We start from the raw sequence: 19,826 nt of genomic DNA on the forward strand, positions 1-19,826 counted from the left end.
GTAGGGCATGGGTATTATTAATTCCCAATTTACAGATAGGAAAAACCAAAGCTTACTGAAGATACAGAAATTGCCAAAGGTCACCCAACAGGCAATGGATTTGAAGCCAGGCCTGTTTCATTCACACATTTAATCTTTTTGCTACACATTTCCTTACACCAGCCCCTCCCTGCGAATGCATGATAACTACAGTAGTAGCTATGAGCACTGACAATGAGTGTTCATAAGCTATGAGCACTGACAATGAGTGTTCATACTTAGCAGAGAGGGAAGATGTTAGTCTATAGACACGATGTGGTAGCTATTGAGAGTCTGGAGTGAATATTGATGTATATTATGTGTTTCAAGCTGTTTAATTCTGGGTAGACGGTTTTCGGTGCTAGGCTTTTCTATGATATGAAAACATTTCCCGTATCAGACCCCCAGAGGGCAGGTCTGTAAGTGAACAGATACAGACCTTTCTTGGCTCCATTAAATGGAGATACAAAGTTAAATCAGTTCATATTCAAAGTATGGTGAGAAGCTGATAGCAACTTGCTTCAGGGACCCAACTCGACTTGCTTGCGTTCCTGGATTAATAGGAAGAAGCTAGTTTCTCTCAACATCTTCAATCTCCCTCCTACTCACGGGCGGGCGCTGCTATCACCGGCAACATCTGGGCTTCCTGAGCTCACATACACCTAACGTAGAGAAACAATCTCACTGCCTCTTGCCAGGACGCTCTCTTGCAGTGCCACGTTTGAGTTTCGTGTCATTAGACAGTGTGTCTCTTGGATGGAGTAGTGTGACCAGTGATTGACAGCTTGCTAACATGTTGGAATCAAATCAGGTACAAGTGTTTCCTCTGTGTTTGTGAGGTGGTTATTTTATAATCTTTGGGGGCCCCCTACCCCCTGACATTGATTCTAGATGAGACACGGCTGCCTGGCAAGCCCTCTTGAAGTTAAAGCATAATTTAAAAAATAAAGAAATGCAATTCACACTTATGAGAGCCCATCACTCTGCCTACAGCTTTAGACAGATGATGCTTCTGGGCCAGGCTCTAACCAACTTCATTGCTAATTTGACCAGGTGTTGCTGCGGCTGAACTTGGAATTCGTGGCCCAGGATCCTCAGCAATTTTAATTCCTCCTGGACAACAATTACGTGGGGCTTTCTGTCTCTAGAACGCTGGTTAACCCTTCCTTTCTCTGGCAGGATGTAGTTTTTGTGATATACAGTTTGGGCCACTGGGTGATGCTGGGTGCCATGCACGATTAGAGCAAGCAGCCTCAAAGAGCTGTGCCAGAAACTGCTGGAAACCTAGAGTCTAGGGGACATGGAAGCAGTTCCCTCTCCCTTCCTCCTGGGACATGACTATTAGGAAGGTGGGAGGCCACAGGGACTCTTTGATTGGCAGTTGAGCTGGCTGAAAACGGAAGCAACCTTAAGAGTCGGCTGTGTAGACGGTAGGGGTCCCAAGGCTAAGTTGGGATTCAGAGCCTGGTTCTGTCTGGAGAACTTGTGAGCAACCCGCACTGTCCCTGGGTCTACAGAAGGTGTCTGAGGATGAACGCAGGTGAGGAAACAGAAAGGATCCTGTGGTCTGTTCTACAGCCCAGCCCTGGGACAAAACCTTGAAGTATGGGAGAGGGGCTATAGGCAAAAAATGAAGGGCTGTTTTCTCAAAGGGACATGTTACCAGCTGATAAAGTTTCCCAGCGCGGGAGAGTGTGGCATTCTCTCCTTCTGTGTGTAAACACAGCAGGGCTTCAGTAGAGTGGGTGCTGAGGGCCCTGGCTGGCACACCCCTGGCGTGGACCCGGGCAGTAGGGCAAGTACTCTAGGGTTCCCCTTAACTGCATTTTGTAGGCAGCGTCACTGACGGGACTGAGCTAGAAGAATCTGAATGGGCTAAGGATGAACACGTGAGACACCTTTGGAAACTTCTAGGAATGCTTGGGGGTGAGGGAGCTTTGCAGTTGGGATGAACCAGAAAATTGAAGAAGTGATGTAAATCATTCCTTACTGGTGGGACAGACTTGTAGGGCTTGGGGGCAGTGTGGGATCTGTCAGCCTTGCAATAGAACTCATGGAGGGCTAGACTGTGACCCTGTTCTATTTCATGCACGTCTCATGTTGCCTACTCATTTTGGTCTCATTTTGACTATTATCCCAGCTCACTTGGAAAAGTATATAAACTCTCCTGAATTAATCTTCCCACTTGACACTTGTTGACTGAGAGGAGTCAGACACATCTTCACCCGTTTGGGCACAGAAAGAGGGTAACGTCGCCACGGACCACAGAATAAGGTCATTTATGGAGAATCCCATGGTGAAAGCAATGGGAAAGGACTGAATAGGCTCCTGAAGGATCTTAATCATCAAAAAAATCACTGGCTGGTAGCTTTTAATTACTTTGCAGATGTTGAGTCCTATCATTGAGGACCAAGCAGGCCTCCCCCGTACTGATTACAATGAAAATATGTTTTTAAAAACAAACACTTTACTGAAAACCAGGGATACTTTTCTAATTAGAGGGAAGATTAACTAAATGCATTTTCTCTTGTAATTTAATCCATTCTAATTATCCCGAGAATGTTTATGATGAAATACTCAACTTTCTCCTGGCTGCTATTTGGTGAGGTTTCTTTCTTTATTACTCACGAAGGGAAAGGCTGAGAGATCATCAATGGTATGAAGGCCTCTGCGGGTCTGGTTATAATGATACATAGAAATGCACGATGGCAAGGATGGAGGAGGAGAGAAATAATTCCTGACTTCGACTGGCGGGTTTTCAAAATGATGGTGCCCTATTTTCCGAAAGCAATAAAGGCAAGCCTTTGAAAAAGAGCTTGTGAAATAGAATGCTATGAAAGAAGTGGGTTAGTCTAAGAGTGAACCCCATGAGGCAGACAACTTGGGAGAAAATGCAAAATCTGTTTCTTCCATGAACATCTGGGATACCCGGTACGACTCCTGATAACCCAGGAGATGAGCGAAGGAATTGCAGAGAATCCCCAGATATGACCCTTGAGTTATGCTCCAAGGACTCGAGCAATTGCAGCCTGGGAGGAATGCGGGCAATTGTGAAGTTTATTGGGCTGAATAGGGACAGACAATCAGTGAGAGTCTTGACTCTCCAAAAAGCATGTGTGCTACTCAACTGAGTCAAAGTTGAGGCTCCTAGGTCATTCTTTGATGCACAGAGCCAGGCAGATAGAATCTTAGAACCCAGAGTCATGAGGAATGAGAAGGAGTAAGGAAAGGCGAGACCAGGTCAAGGTGTTCTAACACACACTGACCTGACAACATCCTCAAATGTAAGAAATACCAGATTTCCTCTTCAAGGAGAACAGATTCCTACCAAAGGCCTCCAGAATATGTCTGTGGTCCCTATATGGAGAAACACTGACTTAAAGAACTGAAGTTTTATTCTCTTCAAATAATAACAGAATTCCAAAGTAATATTTCAAAGGAAAAGTCTTTTTCCTTTTGAAGTATACTTATGGTAAAAAGGAAACCCAGAATTAAAAATAAATTCTCAGAGAACTCTTGGCTACCCCTGGATATGTCCAAGAGGTCTAGTTTGGGGAACTGTGGTTGAAAGCAGCAAACCCCAATTTCACAATTGTATTAACCTGTATTAACCTAAGGATGTTCAGATGTTTGGTTTCATGTACAATCGGGCTGTTTGGTAAAATAAGCAGGTTCAATTCCAGGTAAGAGAGGCAGTTTCTCTGTTAGAACCAGATGCTGGCTAGTTACAGAACAAACCTTTGTTTGGGAAATGGAGAGTGGGTAGGTGTTGTTTTTGACATGCTGCTAACTGCTTGATGGATTGAAGGCAGATGTGTGAGAGGGAGACTGAAGGTAGCAGAAATGTCTTAAAGAGAAGTTGATTTTGATAATCCTCCCCTGTGCTCTGTCTTACGTTGGTAGTAGATAATGATGGTGATAATGGGGGATGATAATGATGATGTTGGCTCACATTTATCTGGCTTTTACTTTATGATGGGCACTGGGCCAACTACTTTACATATAACCCAGCGAGGTAGGTCGTATTCGGTATTCTCATTTTACAGATAAACTGAGGCGCATAGAGGTTAAGAAATCTGCTCGGATTTGATCTCAGGTAGACTGACATGAAAGACTGGGTCTTACTCCCTTCGTTATCAGGCTTGCATTGCTCAAATCCAAGTGACGTGGATATAGTCAGATGGACCTCTACTTTAACACCATCTCTTTTTTAATTAGGAAACACAAGTATATCCAAAGAAGGCATACAGATCACCAATAGGCACATGAAAAGTTGCTCAAGATAGCTAATTATTAGAGAAATGCAAATCTAAACTCCAATGAGGTACCACCTCACACCAGTCAGAACGGCCATCATTAAAAAGTCTACAAGTAAGAAATGCTGGAGAGGGTGTGGAGAAAAGGGAACCCTCCTACACTGTTGGTGGGAATGTAAATTGGTGCAGCCACTACGGAAAAGAGTATGGAGGTTCCTCAAAAAACTAAAAATAGAGTTGCCATATGAGCTAGCAATCCCACTCCTGGGCATATATCCGGACAAAACTATAATTCGAAAAGATGCATGCACCTCTATGTTCATAGCACACTATTTACAATAGCCAAGACATGGAAACAACCTAAATGTCCATCGACAGATGAATGGATAAAGAAGATGTGGTGTGTACACACACACACACACACACACACACACACACACACACAATGGAATATGACTCAGCCATAAAAAGAATGAAATAATGCCATTTGCAGCAACATGGATGGACCTAGAGATTATCATACTAAGCGAAGTGAATCAGAAAGAGAAAGACAAATATCATATGATATCACTTATATGTGGAATCTAAAATATGACACAAATGAACCTATCTATAAAACAAATAGAATCACGGACATAGTGAACAGACTTGTGGTTGCCAAGGGGGAGGGGGTTGGGGGAGGGATGGAGTGGGAGGTTGAGGTTAGCAGACTTCAGCTAATTTATATAGAATGGATAAACAACAAGGTCTTACTGCACAGCACAGGGAACTATATTCAATACCCTATGATAAACCATAATGGAAAAGAATATTTAAAAAAGGAATGTACATATATGTATAACTGAATCACTTTTGCTGTACGGCAGAAATTAACACAACATTCTAAATCAACTGTACTTCAGTAAAAAATTTAGAAAAAGAAACACAAATATAAATGGACAAAAAGAAACACAAATATAAACCACTGAAGGAAGTTTTTCAATGCACAGAAGCATTCTCTAGGTAAATCAGATGTAAACTGGAGCTGAGATGAGCAGATAATCACACAAACTAACTAACAGAATTCACAACGTATCATCGGCAAAACCAACACTCTGCTGTATCCATCCCTTTGATGTAAAGTGTATTAGTATATTATGGGAATCTACCTGGAGACCCTCCCTGACCTTATAGAAGAGAGAAAGATTTGATTGTCCTGGAGTGGACCATTCCATTTGATGCATATAAATTTGCATCAAAAGTAATAAACTTCTGGAGATGGACAGACAGGTCCTTCGAGATCATCTCATCCAAGTGTGTTCTAAATCTAGTCAATCACATATTGCATTCGTGACATTTGCAATATCTGCACTGTTGTTTACTTAATATCTTTCTTCAAATTTACTTAGGCCTAATATCACTACCTGCTTTTGCCACATCCCTAAGCATTAACGCCCATATAATCATGAGTTTAATGAGCCAGTTATGGTTTTTCCTAATACTTCTTTTTAAAAGCCCCATATAACCAGTCAATAAAATACATTTGCACACCAACAAAAACATCTCATGTTTGTGGACCACACTCTAGAAAGCAGTGATATGGTTCACCCCCCTCATTGGCCTTGGGAAGAAACTAAGGTCAGAAAGGTTGGGTGACTTCTCAAGGGCATCCAGAATGTTCGTGGCACAGTCAAGCCTAGAACACAGAGCTCCTGCCCTCTGTCAATTTATTCTTCATGACACCGCAATGAATCAGATAGCAAGTGATGAGAAAATGCCCATCATGAACATCTTATGGGGTTCATTGCTCTGGGGCCCTCTTTGCATTCCCCTTTTCTTTAATATAAAGCCTTGAGTGCATATTGTGGAATCCAAGACTCATAGTCTTGGAAGAAATGTTGATTCTTTGTAAAAGCTCAAGCGACCAAGTGCTCACTACATACACTCAGGGAGTGCAGCCCATTTTTTCAACAGCTCTTATTCTTTGATGTTTTCCTTTCTTTTGAGTCTGGAATCTTCCTCACGCTCACTCTCACCCATGGGTTTCTGTTCTAAGAGTTCCAAACTGTTTTTAGTCCTTTGCTCTTGTGAAGGCGGTGAGACCTCGTATCAAGCTGTCTACTTGTTGGATCTGGCCTTGTCCCTGTGGGCCACGTGCTAGTACATCAAGGGGACCCTCTGAAACATGAAGGTGATGGTACAAGGAATACTCCAACTCACTGTCTCCCCACAGAACTATAACTGCAAGACTTCTTCCCCTCTTTTCTTTTTTGATGAGACCTCCTTTTCTGCTGGGGCATATGTTACTAACTCACATAGAAAGTCATACCAAAAAAAGGTTTCCATTTAAAACTAGAGGATGGTTGAGCCATAAAGCCAGGGGGAGCTTTGTGTCTATCTAGTCTACCTTCCCCTGAAAGGCCCTCTTCAACATCTAGGCTAAGAAAGTAAACACTTTCAGCTACGAGAGTCTCACTACTTGTAAGGCAGTTTTTTTTCCCTTTCATTATATTCCACTTTTTGCATTGAGTTGAAAATGGGTTCCTCTAACTTCTACCTCCAGGGCCTTGTGCTGAGGTTGGGTAGGAAACCTGGGCAGACTGCCTGACCCAGACGTGAAGAGAACTTCTGGGCATGTGGTGATTCCTGATCTTCAATGAAAAGGCTCACATTTTGGCCAACGTGTAGGGGGGAAAAAAGCAGCAGTGGAACATGTTCTGCTTGCTCTCTGCTGTCTATAATCTTAAACAGTGAAGAACTACCACTTTAGGCTTTCACTTCAAAAAATAGGGAGATCCTAGGATAGGTTCCAATAAGAGCTCCCGGAGGAATAGGTTAATGAACCAATCAGAGAATTAGCTGCTTCCAGAGACCCAGTGGGAAGGACGGTTCCACAGTGGCTAATTTTATCTCAACTTGATATCTCATTGTAGAGTCATGAAAGCTCACATGTTGAAGGATAATAGCTACAAGAAAAAAAAAAAGTTTCCATAACTTAAATGAAGCTGGAATGAGATGCAGAAGCAGCTGGACTCAGTCTGAAGTTGGTTCATTTTGACAGTCGTTTTCTTCCTGACCTGTTCCCTGTAGCTCCGAAGCTCTCTCCCTCTTGGATTGTGACCCTGTCTACTCCTGATGACAATCACTTGATCAGCGCATCAGATTGTCGCATGGCTGGTTTTACCTTGGGTAAAGATTCATTTTCCTTATTAACATCACAAGAATCTAGTTCTTTCCCCAACCAATTAAAGAGGAAAAATAGAAGGGTCCCAGTGCGATAGAGGGAAAAGAAAACCGTTCTGACTTGTGGTACAGGGGCAGGTTACTCAGTCCCACACGATCCTGGGAATCCAGTCCTCATGATTCCGAAATGCAGCTGGAGGTCAGGACCACATAGAAAAAGTAAACAGGCTGGAATAACCATTATAGACATTGCTCACTACCCAGATATCAAAGAGTTCACCTAGGGTCGGAGCCTAGTTTTGGTGGATTTACTCTGTGTGTGTGTTAGATTGTATGATTTAGAGTGGATATCTGGACAGCTGACGATAATGGCAACAACCCTCAAGGAGCATTTTGCTTTCCTCCTTGTAATCTCCAGCAATAAGAACTTTGGTCTCTCCCTGTATTTTGCCCGACTATTCTGCTTGCAGAACATGTTAACATTTACTCTGTTTCTTTATAAGAGATGTCTATCTGAGTTTACTCTAGTTCATAGAGATTTCTGAGTTATTCTATGGTTCCTTTATGCCCTGGTGTTATAGACTTTGAATAGGCTGCTGAGGTTAAATCCACAGTATTAATAAGGGGTGGTGGGAGGGGTGGCAGCTGATAGGAACAACAGCCCATTTTAGGATTATGTTTAAAGAATGAAACTAGTCTAACCACACAATGTGCCTTCTGATTTATTCATATGAGTAAACCGCAGCCTATTCAAATAATGCTAATATATTCCAAAGAGATACACGAATTGTGGTTGATTTGGATTCAATGTCTGTTTCTCCTCTCTGCAGTTCTGGAGATTTTTGCCATATTCTGTATTTAACTTGTTAGAAAGAGGTAATAAAAGATCATTGCTTGGTAGAATCCAACCTGTTGCCAAGTTAGCTCTACCAGTTAACATTGAAATGTTATACCTTATATTTAAATCTTTAGCAATATGTATTAAATATCCACATATAAAGGAATAATTTGGTTGAAAAATTCCAGAAATGCATTTGACCAAGCATGGATAGATCCTGGTGATTCTACTTGATTGAGTTCTGGAAGGCTGTGCTTTTATCCTCATCTCTTTCCCCCCTGCATCTGTCTTCTTGCTTCCTTGGGTAAAATAAACGTGATACACAAGGACTGATGTGAGACGCTTAGCTGACTATTTGCAATGACCCTAAGAAAACTGTCACACCACGACCTTTTGAAAACAGACCACAGACAACCCAAGCACCCACTGCTTTGCCCTACCCCGAACCTCCCAATGCATTTTTTTTTTTTTTTTTTTTGCAGACTAGGTGCCATTTCATTCTTATTTATTTTCTATTTTCAAAATATAGCATTTGAGGCTCTGCTTGAAAGGGACCAAAGAGCCTCTCTTTCTTTTCTGACTGTCAGTATCCCTGAGGAGGAGGACTGATTCTGGGCTTGTAAATTGCGGCATTCACTTAGAGTGAATCGACAGGAGAGTCTGCTCAAAATAAAAGATTAAAACTCCATGAAACAGCTCTGGGGGCAGAGGTTGAAAAGCAAAAGGAGCAATTACATGTGTACGAGCACCACTAGATTTTGAATAGCAAATCTCACCAACCAAGGAATGCTTGGCTTTTTTTGAGCAAAGCCCAATGAATGTAAATCTGTGAGGAGATGGCACTGATACTACTAATAAAACCACAGAGCCCTAATTTCTCACAAGGACAGACGTTGGTGATAAAGATCTTTATAACATACGTAGTGCGAGCTCATGAAGTCATGAGAGATCATAATTCTGAAGGAGAGACTTTCCTGGGACGTCACTAGCTTCATTTGGGGGAGCTTTACTTGGCATATAAATCTGCACCTTCTCTGTTTCTCAAGAGCTCATGGAGCTGGGAAACTTGAACTAGACACTTTAAGGAGCAAAAACACCTTTCTCTAATTCATCTCACCCAAAGGGCTGGCTAGAAAGAATCATCTCCTGTGTTCTCCTGCTGGCCACATCCTCACCATCTTCTATGAGACTCAAGTTACCATCTTCCCATTTCATCTTCACAGGCCCCAGAGACATTTCCATGCAACAGCTGTTCTCTCTCCACTGGCTCTCTGTGACATTTGGATCCTTCCCTTTCTCTTGGCCCCTGATGGCCTTCAAGTCACAATTGGTATCCTTTCTCTAAAGTGAACGTTGACCCTCTTCTCTTTTCTCCTCCCTCTCTGCCAACATTTGCGCAACTCTCCAATTCACGGGTTGGCCAGATTTCTCCTGTATTTTTTGCACCAGACAACAAATGGCTTTGTGGACCATGTTGCAATTACTTAAGGCCAAGGTGCAGTGCAGAAGCTGATGATATATCCACACATGGGTGTGGTTGTCCTCTACTAACACTTTGTTTAAGGGACACTGAAATTGGAATTTCATATGACTGCCAAGTGTCAGGAAATATTTTTCTTTCAACCCTTAAAATAATGTAACTATTCTTAGCTCATAAGCCACAGAGCAACAGGCAGCAGGCTAGATTTGGTCCGCACCCCCGCCTATAGTTCTCCAACCTCTGCTCTAATCCATCAGGGCTGCCCTCCTGTGAGCTCTTCCCAGAGTAGAGATGAGTTGTAGGTAGGAGAGAGTCAGCAGGAATCCCTGTGGGATGCTAAACCCTCGGCAGATGCGGGAAGGGGAGAGCAAAGGGGAGGCTGAGGCTGGGTTGTGTGAACTGAGAGAAAGGGCGATTTTCTACCTAAAGGTTACTGGTTGGCAAGGGCTCTTTTGGGGAGGGAGACTGGGGGCAATGGAGGTATGAGGGTGGGGAGAGTCTGTATTCAGATCACACCGAGCATGCAAAAGTATATCAAGAGGAGCATCCCTGAAGAGTGGGAGCTATTAATAAGGATTTTAAACTGTCTCAGTATTGGGCTGTGCACTTCCTTCCCTTGAAAGCCTTCCGAATTATCCCCCAGACTCTGCAGGGAACTGAAGATGAAAGCGGCTGCAGGGGGAGCGGGATCTGGAGCATCATTGAACGATTGCAAAAACAATTCACTGCCAACGGACTGTCCCGGCAGGGTCCCGGTGCTATGGTCGTGGCCTGGATAGGCACGCTGCCCCTCGGATGCCCAATTAGATAGAATTGGGGGTAACCTAATGCAGAGAGCACTTTATCTCTGCTTGACCACCCAAATGAACAGCATGGGAAACTGAGTCTGGTCTCATGAGTCAGCCCTGGAGAATCTCCTAACCCTGCCTCTCACTCCAGGTGCCTGGGGTCTTGGGGCTAGGACAGAGGGGAGGGCCCCCAACTCAATGGCAAGAATCAAAGGTAAGTTCAAGGGGCCATGTTAGTAGTTTGGATAGAGACTTCTCTGAGAGTTTCCATGCAAGCAAGTGGCCTCAGCCAGCTTGGCATGAAACCAACCCTAAACCATGACAAAAACAAAACCCAAACTGAAGAAACTTGAGAAGTATTACTTCTTAAAGAAAATGACCTTTTAAGAAATATTCTCAGTCATCAAGCTTTAGATATACAGAGAGGTGACTGAGTGAGAATGAAATGGGGCCAGAGGAGGAGACATTTATCGATGGTGGTGGTGATGGGGAGGGTCAGGAGTCCAAGGACAAAGCCTTGTCCTGGGACAGCAAGAGGATGCTCAAACCTATTAGAGGGGTAGCTGGTTACCCAGGAAACCTGGGAGTCCTGCCCTGCATCCAACCTGGTTTAAAAGAAGTGAGTTCAGTTGTTGCCAGCAAGCAGAGATCCGGCTGGGAGGGTATTCAAAAAGGGGAGACTTGAAGACCGCAGTCATTTGGGGTGCTTGAAACCTCCAGGCCCTGACAATTTCCCATGCGTGTGCATTTCCCTTCTCCACGATTAGTAATTTGGATGGATATTCTTATCTTGATCTGGTCCCTTTCCTCCCAATCTGGAATTCTGGAAAGAAGGGAAAGCCTTTTCCAATCGGGACCTTGCTTTTCCCTTCCCTACTATGCCCTGGGAGATTTGGAGAGGCAGCAGGAAATGCTGGACAGCACTCGTGTCCCTGAAGGAACAGCCAGTTGCAACGCACGACCATCACTATAGATCTACGATTTATGAAAATAAAGCAATATGTGCCTGTTTCGGTGCCTGCCGTTTGCCTACCAATGGTGCAGTGTTCACCATTCCAGCCCTCTCGGCATTCACATTTGCCATCTTTACAGGTCCCGTGCTCAATGCAGCGGGGGTGGCACACGCGCTGGTCACAAGCTGCGCCTGTCCAGCCCTCTTCACAGCGGCAGGCTCCCCCGATGCAGACGCCGTGAGTGCCACAGTCTACTGAGCACACTTCTGGAAGAAAAACAATGATTACTGCTCAACACCACAGCCGGTGAAACCCTCCACTGGAGGCCAGACCACACACATGGCCCGGGTCCCTGGAGCTGGCCCAAGGCCCAGAGGTATGTCATCTTGGGCGGCCTGTCTCTCCACTGGCTGGGTATTCATCTACTGTGAGGTAGTTTCTAGAGCAGCGTTCTCACAGTGGGGTCCCCGGACTGGCTACATCGCCATCCCTGGGAACTATGTGGAAATGCAACTTCCTATGCCCTGGTTGGTCCTCTTGACTTAGAAACGTGGGGAGTGGGACTTAGAAATCTGTTTTATCAAGTCCTCCAAGTGTTTCTGATGTACACTGAAGTGTGAGAACCACTGCTCTGGGGCTTGAGACCATCCCAGGAAGAGGTCAGACATTGCTGCTCAAGCAGTTTGGCAAAGCTACCCGGGAGGTGCCCACCTGAAAAGATACCTGTGGAGCCTGACTCCCCAGCCAGCTGGGATTCTTTTCCCTGTTGACAGCCTGAACTGACCAGAGGCCAGTCGGAGACCCAGCGGCTCCAACCTCACGATGACTGCAGGCCCAGCTGTCACCCAGATCGGCACCTTGGTGGCAACCATGACCGCTCTAATTGTGCTGCATTTACACAGCCTCTTTCTCAAAGGAGCTCAAAGTCTTTTGTGGTTGGGGAGGAGACATACAGACAGATATGCACTCTCTGGCATTCCAGACCTCTCACTCGAGGACAAGCACGTGCCAGACACTCATCCTTACGACAGACTACTGAGGGAGGCATGACTCATCGTGCCAGGGGAGGGGAAACCAGACCAGGAGGGTCAGTGACTCACTCCAAGTCACACAGCATGTCGGTAGCACCGCTGGGCCTTGGATCTAGGGCGCCCCCTCCCCCCATCCTCCACAGAGCTTGGCCTGGACCACCAACATCAGAGTTGAAGGCAGAGGCGAGTGGGCTGAGAAGATACCCAAAATAGCCCATTTTAACTGACTCTTCCTTTTTTTTTTCCTTCTGGAATGAAATATTCATTTCTTTCCCATTGTAGCAAAGCTTCGCATAGATTCCCTTCCTGATTGCCATGGTAATCTGACAGAAGGGGGCGGAAGGATGATGGCTTGCTTGGATAGGCGCTTGACAGTGTGAACGGAACCATTCTTGGAAAGGTGGAGACTGGCTTGAACTGTTGAACCATTCCATTTTAAGGTCACTAGGGAGGTAAGACACGTACTCTTAATTTTAGGAAAATAAAGGGTACAGTGCAACTTCATTATCTTCCTGTCACTGGAGTATTGCAGAGCTTTATAACATGTTCACCTGGCACCCCAAGGGAGCGTCTTTTCTCTTTTATAGGACATTCCATTCAGTTTGTCTGGGACTGAATTGTTCTGTTTTGTTTTCTGGTACCTTTAGGGAGTGTACATAAGAAAGCTACAATGCAAATAGAAGCATCCCTCCTGGGCCCCTCAGTCATTTGCAGTGATGAAACCAACGAGGCACAAGAACCAAGTGGTATTTGTTTGTTTGTTCTCTTCTCAAGGATCAAAGACTTCATGACTGAGGACAGAGCAAGAGAGGTACTATGCAACTGACCAAAGTCTCTCCATCCCGAGTGGAAAGAGCAGATTCCCATCTGTTTGGGCTTTTGGAAGGAACACAGGGCATGAGTGTTGGGGAAAGTGAGGAGAAAACCTCTTGGCTTACCGACGGAGCAGTCGGGACCCATCCAGTTGGGATCACAGCTGCAGAGGCCCGTATCGGGGAGGTAAGTGCCATGTCCACTGCACTGGTCTGGGCACTGGACCCTCGCCAGCTCACAGTTGAGACCACCCCAGCCAGGGCTGCAAAGGCATTCTCCATTTACACAGACCCCATGGCTGGAGCACGTAGGATCCAAGCAATCAACTGAAAAAAAAAACATAGAGGAAAAGTATTGATCATTCACGGGGGGTGGGCCATGAAACACCAGTTTACAGCTGAACGGACCAGTGGTCCACCAATTCTTACCCGCCTGCAAGCAAATGGAGCAGCCCAGGTAGTACATGGCCCCTTGAAGGATACCCATAAAGAATTACAGACTTTTTATTTGTTAAAACACCAAATCTCAAACTTGAAGAGAATGTAAAGGAAAAAGGGGGATTTCTCAAGCAGAATTAGGAGGACGCAAATATAGAGCTGTATCATCCAACCTTGAGAACCTTGTACTTATAAGCATTAGTATCTTATTAAACCACATCAGGGCTTCTGAGACTGGACCGTGAATGCAGGTGAGGTCTCTACATGTAATACCAGACCCGATCATCCCTCACTTTTGGAGAGAAAAGTAGAGAGGCTCAGTCTAACTTCACTAATACTTGACTTCAGAAGGTACCAAAAGATGAAAAAGAAAACCAGTGACACTCATGCATGAGTCACTTTCCTAATTAAGTTTCACTTAGGCTAAGTCTAAAATTAGTTTTCATTCTCTGAGCACACATCTACTGGAAGAAGTTAGTAAACGTGCAGGATAGAAGAGGTGAAGTTGGGTGTGGAAGTGATCCCAAAGGGGTAACCTTCCTACACATAATCTTAGTTAAATGGATGGGTGAGTCTCTGGCTGTGGCACTGACCTCCCCCCAGACCGTCAATCAGGCGAATGAACGGTCAGATTCCACTCACTGTTGTTCTTGCCAGTTTCATGGTCTGATTGCTTGGCCATCTTAGTAATCAGAGTGGCTATACATCCAGTAGTGACTTGAAGTTTATTACTCTGGAATCCACTCAAAGTGAGGAGAGCAGTGAGCTGCAAAGGCCAGTTCTCAGGACAGGACTTTTTTTTTTTTTTTTTAAATAAATGCCTTTTTTTTTTTTTTAATAGCATATAGTTGAGTTTTTTCCTTTTTTTTTTTTTTTAATTTATTTATTTATTTTCGGCTGTGTTGGGTCTTCGTTTCTGTGTGAGGGCTTTCTCTAGTTGCGGCAAGCGGGGGCCACTCTTCATCGCGGTGCGCGGGCCTCTCACTGTCGCGGCCTCTCCCGTTGCGGAGCACAGGCTCCAGACGCGCAGGCTCAGTAGTTGTGGCTCACGGGCTTAGTTGCTCCGCGGCATGTGGGATCTTCCCAGACCAGGGCTCGAACCCGTGTTCCCTGCATTGGCAGGCGGATTCTTAACCACTGCGCCACCAGGGAAGCCCCAGGACAGGACTTTTTGTATGAGAATGTGACCCCAAACTTTGGACATCCATCCAGCCTAAGGATGGATAAACAGGGCTTTTTAGAGGAAGACCAGCTTCCTTAGGTATTCCTAGAAAATGATGCAGTGGCATTTGAACAGAGGGCACTGCACACTGTGGGGTTTGAGTGGTGAACAGTGGTCTTGCGTGAGGCTCAGATGGTGCCTTGTGGATCAGAGCAATGGCGGGGGGGGGGTCTTGTCATCTTATTTGACTAAGACATAAACTTCGCTCATTTTAACAGCTTGGAAATCAGGTCTGTTGGCCTAGATTAAAGCCTTTGCTTCTGCCATCATCTGGGGGCACAGCTTGAGGCAGAAATAAGAATTTTCAGCGTTAAGAGATGTTTTTTCAGGATCCCATTTGGACCTTCTCAGGAAGATGTTATTTATGGAAATCAGTTCAAAACTATTTGAGCCATGGGGAAGCAAAAGCTGCCATTGTTTTTTGCTTTTATTTATTTTTTTTAATCAGGAATACTCTCAGAAAGGTACATTTCAGTGACTTATTATTAGTTGGAGACATTTATGATGATGTCATTTTCTCTGGTTACAATCACTTTAATGTTGAACTCATTGCCTTGGGGACTATTACTCCTGATGACATGAACCCTTTCTGATATTTTCAAATTTGCTCCATTCAGGAGGGTGGAGCACATCTGGATGTAAATGAACTGAAAGATTCAAACACATGGAAGACATTCACACAGAGGCTGTGCAATGCCTTTAACATCTCATGCCTCTCACAGTCAAGGGAATACAGTAGGTGCTCAATACATAATTGCTGTAAGGATAAACGGCAGACTTTGCCATAAGCATTTGTTGTTAATGAGACAAATTTCCAGTGTGAAGGACTGACAAGACAGAGAAAAGGGTGCTAACAACATCTTGCTTTTGGGAAGAATGCTGTGCAATTTGGAATCTGCAAAACATGAACTCATTCATTCAGAATCAATCTTGTTCATATTCTTCTCATAAAAGAAAATCCCAAAGTTCTAGTTTTTTACTCTGTCCCCATTTCGAACATAGCAAAATCAAAATCTACACAAAAATACCTCATGTGCTATGTGCCTCAAAAATCACTCTCCATCTATAATTAGCCACTTAAAATGTTTGGTGAGGTGCCAATAGCTAGGAGCTCTCAAAAAACTGAAAAAAACTATCATATGATCTTTTTCTAAAAGGATGAAATAAAAAGTAATATACCAAAAAAAAAAAAAAGGAAGAAAATGGCACTTTTCTTCCAGATAAATTAGCTTTTGCTTCTCCATCCTGAATTACAGTATGAAGGAAGGAGGAAAATCCACTGAGATTTATTAGCCCTGGAGTGGAATGTCATCAAAAGAACCATTTGTTGTATCTAGAAATATGAGATAACCCTTTCTCAGGTCAGTGAAACCAGTAAATATGCCCTTTGTGCTATATAATTATAGCAGCTGATGGAATAACTGAATTCAGACTTTAAGGGGAGTAGTTTCACTATGAATTTTAAATTTGGTTCCAGTTTCATACGATGGTCTTGTGGCCACCTCCTCAGAGTCTTAGGCAGGCAGGAGGGAGGATGGCATTTTACAAAGCTTTATAAATAGAAACAGTGTTATACTTAAAAGGGGGACAGTGGCCTTTACCAGCTAAGTACCATGTGCCTTATACCACCAGCCCTCTGGCAGCTGAAATCATTAGAACTCATTTAGTCTTGGGCCCTCTGTAGGTTTGACAAAAAAGGGTTGTGAATGCAATTTTTGTCCCTAAGGATAGAAAAGGAGGTCAAGGAGTTTTACAAACAATATGTACTATAAACCCCTGAAGAACCATGCATTACATTTATGAAGTTAAATGTCATTGAAAAATGACTCAACCATGAAACTGACATGAAAACATGGCTGACTTAAACTAATATGTCAATTCTTCTCTCGTCTCACCTTCCCACTCCCCCAGACATCATCGAGTGAAACCTCACAAATCTGTCCTTTCATTTTCTTGTGCAAATTTGCTAATTGTACAACAATGTTTATGCAGCAAAAACGGAGGATGACAACTATTGATTTAGTTGCCATGGCCATTTCAGGTAAACTGTTTGAACGTTATGACTATGATGAATATCAGAAAGAAAAAAGCTAAATGGAAGAAAAAGTGCTGATCCAGGCTTTCTGATTCCATTTCCTATTTTGAAAACAGCATATGCATCATCTCGGTTCATTCTTTTGGGGTAGCAGAAATCAATAGAGGCGATTTCATCCTTTCATAATGATCCACGTGGCTTCCTTGTTTTGTTGGATGCTTAATTCATTCTGAACATTTAAATGAGACCAGTTGGGAGAGTGACAAAGTTGAGAGAATACCTGAAATCCCACTCATACAGATATGCACAATCTTGACGGGACAGAAAAAATTCTAAGATGGGCAACACCATTGCTCTATCACTATCCTCTTGCCAAATGAGGTATATGCAAAAAGGCGTGTTAACCTTGCTTGTCGTATTGTTGGCCTCTCCCATGTCTTCAGCCAATGCAGCTTTGCCTCCTGCAGTCCATTTATCTTTAAGAACTTTAACCTTTCAAACAGGGTTATTAAATCAGCACTTCCTCCATCCAAGCTCCCAATTTGGTTTTATGATGCAGATGGAGGGAGGGAGGCTACCTTTTATTATAGAGGAAAAATAGAGAGAGAGTTGAACAAGTGAGGATCTGGGGGTGGGGTCACACTTCTGGGCCCCATTAAGGGCACTAGCAGTGATGTATTGGAAAATCTTAGAAGAATAATGTCACAGAAGCTGAGTCTTTGTGGAAATAGTTCTAAAAACTATGAAATGGGAGAAGTCACAAGGGGAGCTTTTGTGTGGGTATCTAAGGGAAAGCCACTGTCATTACTTTGCGGTGAGGGCTGTAATGACTGAGCAGGCGAGAGATGGAGAGAACCTAGGTTTTTACCTTCCTGCTAACTGTGGTTGATTCTTTATAAGGGGAAAAGCAATAGATGGGCAACTAAAACCATACTCTGGAAGGGCAAATACAGAGGGGGAAGGCTGACAGGCAGCTTGGCCGAGTTCCAGTGCCTCACAGGTCCCAACACCTTGCTACCAAATGACTTCCAGAAGCACTAACCAGAGCAACTAGAACTAGTTAGAGCTGGCTTCCGAACACCTCCGGAGAGGTGCTCTTTCCCTGTATTCCTGTACTTCCTCCCCAAAACCACCGCCCCCCCCCGCCCCCCCGCCAAGCTTCCGATCAGGCTTGGTTTGCCCACGTGTGCTAGCGACTACTTCAAAGCACGCTAGAGTGAGCTCTTCAGGACTCATCAAATCCCAGCCCTCTCGCCGCACGCCCACTCTCCTCTAAGTCTCTGTGATTGTAGGTAACCAGGATCATTTGCCCTACATGGTGTCTCTAAATGACACAGGTACCTACAGTCTTTCAAGCCTGCCTGCCTTCTATTGATATTAATTTCTGCAGAAATATTTATACAGACATATATGGGTCTGAGATTACCAGGAACAGCTTTAAGAAAAAAAACGAAAAGAAAAGAAAACAGCTTTGGGGAAGGGAGGAGGATTAAGGTTCTTGTTTCTTTTTTTCTGGATACCATAATTCCCAATTCAGAGGACTTTAAATAAAGCAGAAAAAAAAGAGGAAGATGGGGAAGAGGAAGGAAGAAAAAGGAAAAGAAAGAGCAGGAAGGGGAGGAGAAGCAGAGGGAGACAGAAGACAGAAAAACAAAGGAGAGAAAGAAAAGGAGCTAATTAACATAAAGAAGGGGAAAACAAAACATGTCTTCCAGAGCCACCCGGCAAGCCTTCTCTCTTAAGTTCTACAGCTTAAGAAGTCCATCAAAGCCGAGGGGTCTGAAGTGCAAAATGTTGAAACTTCCTTTGCAAAACACGGAGCCAGGACTGGGTTCACTAGCAAAGGTCCGGGCCTGCAAACGCCTCCCGCGCCCACGGCTGCCCAGCCCACCCCTTGGCGCTTACCTTCCTCGCAGTGCTTGCCTTTGAAGCCGGCAGAGCAGACACAGTTGCCATCGACGCAGGAGCCGTGGCCCCCGCAGGAAGGATCGATGCACTGATTCAAGGGCACATCGCACTCCGCGCCCTTCCAGCCGCTGTAGCACTGGCACGTCCCTTTAGAGTACTGTCCATTCCCGCTGCACAGGACGGGGCAGGCAGCTGCAAAGAGCAAAGACAGAGCACCAGGTCACAGAGGATGGGGCTGGGGACAGCGCCTGAAGAGTTATGTCCGTCTAAGGAGGCTGAGCCTGCCGGGCATCTCGGCTTCGCTTGCAGGGCTCTAGGCCGGGGACTTGGGCCACGGAGGTGCAGAGCCATCTTCAGATAAACAATTACCACCACAACAAAAATGCTACTAATAACAACTAATAAGAACCTACTGAATAGCACAGGGAACTCTCCTCAATACTCTGTAATGACCTGTATGGGAAAAGAATCTAAAAAAGAGTGGCTATAGGCATAGGTATAACTGATTCACTTTGCTGTACAGCAGAAACTAACACAACATTGAAAATCAACAATACTCCAATAAAAATTAATTTAAAAAATGCTACTAATAACAGCAGTTACCACCAACCGAATGCTTATTATATGCTGGGCACGGCATGGGATCCTTCACGTGCAATTTATTGCTGAATCGTCATGATCACCCAACGAGGTGGGAGGCTAGAATCACGCTCCCATTTTACAGCTGAGGCTCAGATTGGTGAAATTACGTTGCCGGAAATCACAAAGGTCACGAGTAGGGGGGGCCCCACTGGAAACCAGGTTGCCTTGACTCTAAGCTGTGCCTTTAACTAAGCTGCATGGACGTGCCTGTTGCTGCTGTCGGTAATGGGGATCAGAACACAT

At 44.4% G+C, this 19,826-nt stretch overlaps 1 protein-coding gene across 15 annotated transcripts in view; it reads right to left on the reverse strand.

Annotated features, from left to right (window-relative positions):
• Positions 1-19,826, reverse strand: part of TENM2 (teneurin transmembrane protein 2) — a 591,699-nt gene that overhangs the window by 142,975 nt on the left and 428,898 nt on the right. For 11 of the 15 annotated variants that reach the window (XM_082456392.1, XM_082456388.1, XM_082456389.1 and 8 more), the window contains 3 exons: positions 18,939-19,133; positions 13,465-13,665; positions 11,549-11,761 (listed from right to left, as the gene is read on the reverse strand). In XM_082456392.1, coding sequence (XP_082312518.1) covers positions 11,549-11,761; positions 13,465-13,665; positions 18,939-19,133 — 609 coding nt within the window. The remainder of the gene's footprint in view (positions 1-11,548; positions 11,762-13,464; positions 13,666-18,938; positions 19,134-19,826) is intronic. The other 4 variants (XM_082456395.1, XM_082456391.1, XM_082456394.1 and 1 more) reach the window with 2 other exon arrangements.

This window comes from Balaenoptera physalus, assembly GCF_965194825.1.
Source record: "Balaenoptera physalus genome assembly, chromosome: 3".
Lineage (NCBI taxonomy): Eukaryota > Metazoa > Chordata > Mammalia > Artiodactyla > Balaenopteridae > Balaenoptera > Balaenoptera physalus.